The sequence below is a fragment of the Theobroma umbraticum genome, unplaced genomic scaffold (genome assembly GCF_002168275.2).
Source record: "Theobroma umbraticum cultivar Fairchild unplaced genomic scaffold, ASM216827v3 scaffold_4.1, whole genome shotgun sequence".
Taxonomy (NCBI): domain Eukaryota; kingdom Viridiplantae; phylum Streptophyta; class Magnoliopsida; order Malvales; family Malvaceae; genus Theobroma; species Theobroma umbraticum.
Genome location: NW_018397258.1, coordinates 6,869,764 through 6,880,251, shown reverse-complemented (window position 1 = coordinate 6,880,251; position 10,488 = coordinate 6,869,764). Strand labels below are relative to the sequence as shown.

The 10,488-nt window shown below is 39.7% G+C and overlaps 2 protein-coding genes across 4 annotated transcripts; one reads left to right on the top strand and one right to left on the bottom strand.

Moving 5' to 3' along the window:
• LOC110413723 (nuclease) lies at positions 1-2,076 on the top strand. 2 transcript variants are annotated; one of them, XM_021424654.2, is made up of 2 exons: positions 1-315; positions 669-2,076. In XM_021424654.2, the coding sequence occupies exons 1-2, from the start codon at positions 168-170 to the stop codon at positions 1,724-1,726; spliced, it is 1,206 nt and encodes a 401-aa protein (XP_021280329.1). In that variant the 5' UTR covers positions 1-167; the 3' UTR covers positions 1,727-2,076. The 2 variants fall into 2 exon arrangements, with proteins under 2 accessions (XP_021280329.1, XP_021280328.1); XM_021424653.2 differs by having other exon boundaries at positions 648-2,076.
• A 210-nt stretch (positions 2,077-2,286) lies between these two features.
• NET1D (kinase interacting (KIP1-like) family protein) lies at positions 2,287-10,488 on the bottom strand. 2 transcript variants are annotated; one of them, XM_021425785.2, is made up of 5 exons: positions 10,161-10,488; positions 9,742-9,830; positions 9,352-9,631; positions 4,472-8,940; positions 2,287-3,763 (listed from the first exon to the last, which is right to left on the bottom strand). In XM_021425785.2, exons 3-5 carry the CDS (start codon positions 9,452-9,454, stop codon positions 2,561-2,563), a joined length of 5,775 nt encoding a protein of 1,924 aa, XP_021281460.1. In that variant the 5' UTR covers positions 9,455-9,631; positions 9,742-9,830; positions 10,161-10,488; the 3' UTR covers positions 2,287-2,560. The 2 variants fall into 2 exon arrangements, with proteins under 2 accessions (XP_021281460.1, XP_089639158.1); XM_089783032.1 differs by having other exon boundaries at positions 10,270-10,488.

Below are 10,488 nucleotides of genomic sequence, written 5' to 3'. Positions count from 1 at the left end.
AAAAAAAGCTAGGAAATTGACAAGAGACTTTGTACAGTCTACTCTGCTTTCAATTGAGCTCCATTTTTTCTTCACTTGCTCGTGTATCAAACATATGCGGAAACCAGACCTTGTTAACTTCATCAGCCACAACAGTTGACGAATTCTGTCATTCTCTTACGCCTTTTATGGCTCCTGCCAAGAAATCGAAGAAAACGAAGAAATCTTCGAAGAAATTGAAGAAAAACAAAAGCGTGAGCGTGGTTCCAGTAGAACCCAGAGTTAGCGAACCCGATTGGTGGGACAGTTTCTGGCACAAGAACTCTACAACCCCAGGTTCCAATTTCCAATTTTTTTTAAAAAAAAAGGTTCTTTTCACATTTCATTTGAAAATAGCTTTAATTTTATCTCATTAAAGTAATGGTTCCCATAGTCATAGCTTGATTTCCCGACATTAACGTGGTTAATTATAAGGTTGAAGCTGAATTTGGGTCTCATTTTTAACTTGGATAATTGCATTAGTTTGCCATTTGTTTAAAGCAGAAGAATGGACCTGAAATGCTTGAACTGAATTTGAGCAATAGGGAAGAGATTTCGTTTTCTTTTCTTGGGTATTTGATTTGTTTGATTTACAGTGAGGAATGAAATGTTTTTATTTGATCTCATAGGAAGTGAGTCCCAACTGGCAGGTCTTTCAATACCATCAAATGAGGAAGAAGGTTTCAAGTATTTCTTCAGGGCTGCAAGGAAGACATTTGATTACATTTGTTCCCTTGTGAGAGAAGACCTTGTGTCAAGGCCACCTTCAGGGCTTATCAACATTGAGGGAAGGCTTCTCAGTGTTGAGAAACAAGTTGCAATTGCCCTTAGAAGGCTAGCTTCCGGTGAGTCTCAGGTGTCTGTTGGAGCTTCTTTTGGGGTAGGCCAATCTACAGTTTCTCAAGTGACTTGGAGATTTATTGAAGCACTGGAAGAACGTGCCAAGCACCATCTCAAGTGGCCTGATTCCAATAGAATGGAGGAAATCAAATTGCAATTCGAAGTGTTATTTGGGTTGCCTAATTGTTGTGGAGCTATAGATGCGACACATATTATCATGACCCTTCCAGCTGTTCAGACCTCGGATGATTGGTGTGACCAAGAGAGCAATTACAGTATGTTCTTGCAGGCAATTGTTGACCATGAGATGCGATTTCTTGATATTGTAACAGGTTGGCCTGGTGGCATGAGTGTATCTAGATTACTCAAATGTTCCGGATTTTTCAGGCTCTGTGAGGCTGGTGAGCGTTTGAATGGAAGTATAAGGACTTTGTCAGAAGGATTAGAAATGAGAGAATTCATAGTAGGTGGCGTTGCATATCCTCTTCTTCCCTGGCTCATAACTCCATATGAAACTAATGACCTCTCGTCCTCCATGTCTACTACTTTTAACGACAAGCATGAAGCAGCAAGGTTGCTCGCAGTGAGGGCATTTTTGCAGTTAAAGGGCAGTTGGAGAATCCTTAACAAAGTCATGTGGAGACCTGATAAGCGGAAATTGCCTAGTATCATTTTGGTGTGTTGTTTACTTCACAATATTATCATTGACAACGGAGATCACTTACATCCTGATGTTGCTTTATCTGGTCATCATGACTCGGGTTATGGAGAAGAATGCTGCAAGCAGGTTGATCCAACAGGCAAAACAATGCGGGAAAACCTAGCCCAATACTTGTTGCAAAGTAAAGTGAAAGCTCCAGCAAAGTAATCGGGCAAGTTAAAGAGCATCTTAGTTTGAGCCTCAATTGTGTTATGAAAAAGGTTCAATAGGGTGGACCCCTAAAACAACAATGATTTTTTCTTTGCACAAAAAATGAATAGCTATTCTTAACCTACGTATTGCCTTTATTTTTTCTAGACATGAGAACAGGTTTTGGGTATGCTGTTGGTAATTCTGTGTTTGGAAAGTCCAGGTCTAGCTTTGGAATGAGACTCAGAATCTATGAGCCTCCTAAGGATCATGTCATAATTTGTCTTCCCCACTGTCTATTTATATGGTTCCAGTTATGGTAATGGCTTAGCAGCAAAGATGAATTTGCATTCAGTTCGGAGATTCAATCGTGAGCGTTGTATAGTTGTACGTTGTCGTCCTTGAAAACCCATCTGACCTGCATACCATGTTTTGACCGTAGCCATTGTCGCAACTTGGCCACAATTCTGGGTATGGTATTTCATTCCAAAATTTCTTAATAAAAAAGCTCATACCAGAGGGAAAAAACTTAACTCCCAATGCAGTACTCAAAAGATTCATGCATATGGAAAACAACATTTATTGACCTTGAAGAAAATAATTGCCATTAAAATCCAGATTTATGCCGAGTAAACGTATAAAGAAGGAAACAAAAGGCCGTAAGAGAGCAGCTTCTTTCGATTAGATGGAGCCTGAAATGTACAGCAGGATCTCTAAACTTGAGAAGAAAGCCTCTGTAAGAAGATATATATGTGAAACACAAAAACTAGGAAGGCAGACTTATGGACAATGCAACTAGAGTCTCATTACTGGTAAACTACACTAATTATGTGCCGACGACAAGTAATAGCCTCAATCTCCTTTAGTTGGAGGTTGCACGCATGCACAAAAGGGCGCTTTCTTCCTCTTGTGGCTGGTTCTTACCCCACCATAAAGATAGTCCCGCAATAGAACTCTTGTTTTTCGCTCTATGATTCTGGTTCTTCCTTTACTTTCTTTTTCATCGTCAAGCTTCAGCAAGAGAAACTGTATTTTCTGCACCTCTAACTGCAAGCGCCCAATCTTTTCAGACCCTCTTCGAGCTTGTTCTGATACTCTCCGCCTCCTAACACTCCCATTCTCATCTGATTCTAATGCAGATTTCCCATCAAGAGACCAGGAACCATCTTCAACATGTGTCATCAATTTGCGATTGACATCGAATAGCTTCATGATGGCTTCCTCAGCTTCTTCTAACTGCTCTCTAACTGTACCATATTCAATTCCCTTCCCCTTTTTGCCCGTCTCAGTTATCTCCACTTTTCTCTTCAGATCCTGCACAGTTATCTGAAGGTTAGCCAATTTTTGTGCATCAGAATCAAGTCTTTCTAAAATCTTTCTCTTGCTTCCTTCATGGTTGGGCTCTGTAAACCTCTTAGAGCTCTCTTTATCCACACCCAACTCTTTAACAAGAGATTCCGTAGAGGGATTTTTGCCCTTGTGTTCCTTCACTGAATCAATTTGTTGGTGGTCAGTTGGTGCATACACCATCTTCTGGGCTTTGCCGACTTTTAAGTCAATGCTACCATCATGGTCGGCAGCCTCCCACAACTCAAGCATCTGATCATCAACCTCTGCAGTTTCTCTCCTGCTTAACCCATAGGATGAGCACTCAGATATTTGATCAAGTATAATGTCTTTTGTCATCATCTCATTATCCTCTTCAGAGATTTCATGTGTTGGCCTCTGCATTTTGACACTGTTACTGGATCCCCGGCCAAGTTCCTCCCCTTCTTGTCTAGCATTCACATGCCTCTTTGCTCTAACACTTTCTTGACGTGAGCTGCTTCCAAATCTCAACTCTTCAATCTGTCTCATAGCAGTCTCTAGTTTGGAATTGAGATTTAAGTTTTCCAGCATTGCAAGCTTTTCCATTTCCAGCACCGCTCTTTCAATAGATTTAATTTTCATATGGATACCCTGCAAGTCTGAAAAACCATCTGGAACTGAGGCAATTCGATCTTCACTTGTTTGTTGACAGCTTTCAGCATAAAATTCAGTCCCCAGATTGGCATCCTGGAAAATAAGACAAATTGTAAGTCAAAGAATCACAGCTAATAACCATCCAAGATGCCAGGACACTGTTTAAATAAATGGTAACTTACCAACAAGAAAGGCCCCTTTACATCCAACTTATTAAAGATCTAAACAGAACCAGCTTACATTTTAACAAAGGCTTACATTCTTTTCCTATTGCAAAACATCTTAGTAACATATGGAGCATCGCCTTGTCAAAAGTAAAACGAAACCAGAAACCACATATTCCATTAATGCAGAGATCAACAAAACAAGTAGCGAAAAAGAACACAAATTCACTATGCGGTAACATCTAACATGGCCCCTAAAAGATCATAGAATAACAACCAAAGTGCCAAACATTAATTCAACGCAAATACTATATAGCATTCTCATTATAAACAAAGTTTCAAAAAAAGACCATGCCAGTAAAAGTATATTGGTGCAAATTCAGAGAACTAGGGGCATAAATTTGCAGTCAAAATTTTTGAAAGTGAATTAAAAAACAATTAGGAACCTAAAAGAATGGTAAGCAGCAATATCAATTGCTTGTGTATTAATCACTAGATGCTCATACAGTCTACGCAGGGTAGGATTAGAACTGAAGTTGTATGTTCAACCAAAAAGTATGAAGAAGGGCCATATTACGTTGGTTTATTGAAATTCAAAAAGCAGATAAGAATTCATAGGCAAACAAACAGACATTACCTTTACTTCTTCATTATAATCTGTGGGAAGTTTCCTATGCAAGAGAGTTTGACTCTCCAAGGATGTCACACTGTCCCTGAGAGAAATGACAGCTGGAACATATGCTGCCAACTGAGCTTTAAGTCCTCCATTCTCACCTTCCAAGATTATAACACTTTTTTCCAGCTCTTCTACCTCCATAGCTTTGGAATTACTTCTACTTTCAAGGACTTCACATTCCTTACTGAGTTCATGAGCCTTCTCTTCAAGCAATGCTTCACGGACAGCAGAGATCTGTAGCTCTCCAAACAATGCAGCAGCCTGATTTTCCCAAAGTTCAACCTCCTGTCTCCCTTTTTGTAGTTCAAGATTCAAACTGTCCTCCCTATGTTTCCTTTCTTCAAGTTCCTCATGCAACTTCGACAACTCAGCCTCCAATTTCTGATTAGCCTGCCAAATGCTTTCACTCTCCTTACTTTTATGATCATAGTCTCCAGCTAGTTTCAGAATTTGCTTCTCTCGATCTTCTCCTATCAGCTTGACCTCCTCATATTTACTCTTCAGGTCCTCCACTACTTTATTCAGTTGCGCTCTCTCTTCTTGAATTGCACTGAGCATCTGTGCTGCTTCCAAAAGCCCATTCTCCTTTTGGCATAACAGATCTTTTCCCCTCGCAACTTCGTCATTTAACCGATCACCAACAGATCTGACTGAAACCAGTTCATTCTCCAATTTTTGCATTGAATCCTTGAGATGTGAGTTTTCCATTTGCATATCTTCAAACCTTCTCTCCATAACCCTCACTTCTCCCTCAAGATCATTATTGACACATTTCAGTTTATCCAGATTGTCACTGAGATGCTTAATATCCTCAAAATTTTCAGCGATAATATCCTTGAAAATAAGAGAAATGTTACTTTGAGATATTGCTTCAGCAAAGACAACATAGTTTTCCTCTTCTAGCTTATGTTTCTCCTTGCCCAAGTCTAAAACTTCCTTCATCAAAGCCCTTTTCTCATCAAGCACCTTGCAGTTCTCTTCCAATGAACTCTGGTAAGCCCTTTGCAAATCTAACAGTTGCCCACGAACACTCCCAATTTCAGTCTGGAAAATTTCTTCTCTTTGGCCTCCCTCCATCACTTTTGATCTCAGTTCTTCATTCATATCCACAAGTTTTTCAGCTCTGCTCTGCAGTTCAGAAAACTGCTCAGATTGAACTTTCAACTCCTGATGCAGTGCATTCTTCTCTGCAGCAAGATTTTCTGCCTCTAGTTTCAGTTGCCCAAGCAGTGCAATAAGAACTGAGTTCTCAATTATGCATTGCTGATTTTCTTCCAGAGACTTTAGAAGACAATTTTGCATCTCTTGAAGCCCGCCAAATATAAGGTCAAGAACTGGTTGGTCTTGTTTGGTCTTATCATCATAACCAAGGATAGCATCAACCTCAAGACTCCTCAACATCTGATAAAGCCCCATCCTCAGTATGGTAATTTGATCAAATAAGGATTTTATCTCCATCTGTTTTTTGGAATTTCCAAGGTCCAATTCAGAGATAAGTTTTTCTGATAATTTGGAGGCTTCCAAGAGTTTCCTACACTCAAGCAATAGATATAAATTCTTCTCTTCCAGATCTTGTGCACATTTCTGCAAGATGAAAATTTCTACCTGAGCATTCATGGCCTTGTCCAGTTCCTCTTCATACTCCTCCTTCCTGCACAGACTTTCCCCTTGTAGAAAACTGATCTGAGATTCCATAGCAGCCACTCGGGTTCCATTCAACTGCAAAAAACTAGCATGTTCTTGCTTTTCAGCCTCTAGTGACTCTTGTAGCTCTTGTACTTCACGAAGTGTTGATTCCCTCTCTTTCTCCAAACCCACATATTTTTCTTCTAATCCCTGATATCTTTTCTCTAAATCTTCGTACTCCTTCTTCCTGCACAGACTTTCCTCTTCTAGAAAACTGATCTGAGATTCCATAGCAGTCACTCGGTTTCCATTCAACTGCACAAAACTAGAATGTTCTTGCTTTTCAGCCTCTAGTGACTCTTGTAGCTCTTGTACTTCACAAAGAGTTGATTCCCTTTCTTTCTCCAGACCCACATATTTTTCTTCTAATCCCTGATATCTTTTCTCTAAATCTTCGAGCCTTTTCTGACTGACATCCAATTGAGAAACCAAGCCTTCTCTCTCTGTTATCAGGCCAGACTTCTCATCACCGAGCAACTGGCATGAATTTTCTAAGCTCTTTAATTTTACCCTCAATCCTTCAAGTTCAGCATTGGCATCAAAAAGGGAATTCTCCAGAACATTATTCTTCTCCGAAAGCTTCTCCAGATTCTCAGTTGCAATCTGTAACTGAGAAATGAGTGTGACCTTCTCTGCAACAAGGGTAGATTTCTCTCTCAAAAGAGATTGGCAGGATTCTTCCAATGTCTTTACCCTCCCACGAACACCTTCTAGCTCAACATTCAAATCTGAGAGTGAATTCTCTAAAAGGGCATTTTTCTCAATGAGTTTCTCCATGATTTTCAACTTCTCTAGGAAGGCTAGCTTTTCATCTCTGTCTCTTTGGCAGACCTCTTTTAGCATTGTGTTCTCATCCTGAAATTCCTTCACAGATGATGCAAAGTTTTCTGGATTTAAGCCAACTGACTCCAGTTGTCCTGTCATATCCTGATGTCTCCCGTTAAGGTCATTGAGTTCCTCTTTCAAACAGTAAATTTCTTGCTGAAGAGCATTTCTTTGGTCCACTCTAAGTTCAACTTCTGCTTCAAGTTTTGCCATGGTCTCCCTTAAGCTTAAGATCTCATCTTGTAAATTCTTGATGGACACTGCTGAACTTATATTGAGTTCGTTCAGTCCCCTGTTCTCCTCCTTAACCCTCTGAACTTCATCCTCTAAACCCTGATTACGAGTTTCAATATCCTGAAACATTTGAGCCCTATTCTGAAGCTCCGTGGCCAGAGATCTGAGTTCTTCCTGAGATTGAGAGTGCAAATGCTGCAGCGTTTGAAATGCTGTTTCAGCGTCCATAAATCTCAAGCGCTCTTCTTGTATGGAAGTCCAAAGTCTCCCCAACTCCTTCTGCTTCTCTGTTAGTTCTTGACTTTGATCCCCCATCTTCTGCACCAAAGACTCCAATTCAGTATGCAGACTCTGATTGGTTCTCTCCAACAGACTACACCTTTCTTCAGCATCTTTTAACTTTGCAGCTCCATCATCCATCTCGCTGTTGAGCCTTTGAGCCTCCTCCTGGGAAAAAGCAAGTTTGTTTTCTAGGATAGAAATTGTCTCTAAGCACTGCTGGTACTGAATAGCAGCTGCTTCCTTATCTTTGGTCAGCTCAACAACTACTTGCTTTAAAATTTCAAGTTCACTTTCAGCTTTCTCTGCTCGTTCAGTCATCCTTTTGGCATTTACTTCAGCATTCAATAAGTTTTCTTCCAGATTCCTTATTATCTCTAAACACTGAGTGTATTGAGCAAGCGCATCCTCTTTTTCAGCTTCTACCCTGACAAGGTCCTGCTTTACAGCTTGCACTCCCATCTCAGCTTTGCTTGCTCGCTCATTCAGTTCTCCAGCATCCTTTTGTGCATAAGAAATACAATTCTCAAGATTATTTATTTTCTCCAAGCATTGCTGGTATCGAACAAGATTAGCTTCCCTTTCAGCCTCTAATTTGGTGAGGGAATCCTTCAAAGTCTGAACTTCAGCTTCAGCTTTTCCAGCTCGTTCATTAAGCCCTTGGGAATCTTCTTGTGCACGAGAGACTTCTCTCTCTAGAGTAGACAATCTCTCCAAACTCTGCTGGTACTGAAGTAGGCCAGCTTCTTTTTCAGCTTCTAATCTAGCAAGAGAATTCTTCAATGTTAAAATTTCCATCTCAGCTTTACTCACTCGTTCAGACTCAGATGGAACTAGAACCTTGAGATCAGGGCCCCCATTGTTTAGCGGACTTTGTTCTTTCTCCTCTACATCGTGAAAGTTGAGGCCTTTTCTTGCCCTTCCTTCTGCAAACTTTACATGGTTTGTAGCTTCTTCAGAACCAAACAAATCGTTGAACTGTTTTAGACCCTTTCTGATCATTACAGACTCAGATTCTTCAGTGAATGCTCCATTCCTCTTCATAGCATGTGAAGAGAGTCCCACAGCATCCTTCTGCAGCTCGTCAGGCTCAAATAATGCACGTACTGGCGGTGGCATCTCAGGCGTACGGGGATCAACCTCGGTAGCAGAAGCTCCTGGTAAGTCATCTCCAAATACCATAGGAACTTGGTTTGGAAATGCTTCTGCCATGGTCCGATGAGCCTGACGAAGCACCCCAGTTGCATGATCATATCTTTCAGCCAATGCACGATATGCTCGGTAAAACTCTTCTACTAATTTCATTAACTCTGGGCGTTTCTTGTAATACATCTCTGCTCGCCTAGCAAAGGAATCAGCATCTTCTTCAATGAGCTTGATCATTTGCTTGACTTTAGTATCCATATCTGTTCCAGCAGAAGAAAATTTGATGGTCAAAATACAGGTATACAGAGAAAGATTGAAAATTTCAATGCTGCAATCACACAAAATCATGACACCAAAGTAAAGCACAATCTCATTACCGCCAAGGAAAATCTCATTGGCTTTCATTAATCAATTTAGCACTTTCAAACTTAGTTTGATTAATGAAAGCCACCAAGCAGAGAAGATTATACATTTTACCTTTTGGCTCAATGCAGGATCAAACAACTTATCAAGCTTCTAAACCTTGGTTCCATGCTCATTTTAACTAATGTTAACTGTTAACACTCAACTATTTACAGCTTATCATGTCACTGCTTCCTGTAACAATTGCATAGTTGCAAGAATGGCAATAACACAGATGCATTTTACACTTTGTAGCAATGATCAGGTACCTGTGAGATTCTCCTGAAGCCATTTCGAATTTTTGGGGCTTATGTGGCTGTTCCACCACCACGAGTACATGCCTTTAGAATCTGCATGCTTCACAGTCGCCATGACTTTATTACTCAACACAATCACTTCCTGAATCTGACCGCAGACTACAGTTCTTAATTATGAAAACCAGGTGATGGATAAGCCCAGAACCAGTTTTTCAGGACCTCAAAATTAGCCAATTTTAATGTTGAGAATCGATATGGAGCCTTGAAATCTCTCAGTCCTTTTGCTTAATTCCTGACATCAACAAGCAAAACCAAATAATTCAGTTTTGACATGAAGGATAAAACAACTTGATCACATGATCAGGAACATAAAAAGATCAAGCAGAAACGGCATAAAATAACCTGATCAAGATAACCCAACGGTCCAAATATGTATGTTAAAAAGCAACTAGTAACCGGTAACTGTTGTCTTCAAAACTTCCACAAGTTACCTGATCAAAAAAAAAAAAAAAGAACAAATAATTAAAACAGGCGGTTGAAAAAGTAAGGTAGAATCTGATAAATCAAAACAAATGCTTTAAGAGAAACAGTAGATTCGCAGTCAACAACATAGCATAGAAATCATCAAAAACCATCTGATCAGCATAAGTTTAGTCAAGTTTCAAGAAGGTAAGCATAATTAAGTACTAATTAAATTACCTGAAAAGGCTTACAAAACCAAAAGCAAAAAAAGGCTACAAAAATCAAGAACCAAAAGAATTGATTTGCAGAGACGTTAAATTCAGCAAACAGGAAATGTAGACTAGAATTAAAAAGCTTACCATAAAAATTTTTTAAAAAAAAAATTGGTTTCTGGGTTTTGATTATCAGCGAATCCTATTGAACAAAAAAAAAAAGATAGCTGCTTGGCCATTGTTTTTCCTATCTCACCCCATTTCTAATTGATCTCTCTCTGGTGCAACTCTCTTTTACTCTCTTTCTCAGCTGTTTTGGGTTGCTTTTTTGTGCTGGGTTTTGGTGCTATTTGAGAAGGCTGTCAAAGAGGAAAAGAAAACAAAAAAGGTGGGGCAAAGGACAAGAACCATTAAAAACAGTAACCTCCAAACCCAAAAAGAAATATAGAGAAAAAAGAAGTCTAAAATCTTTAAT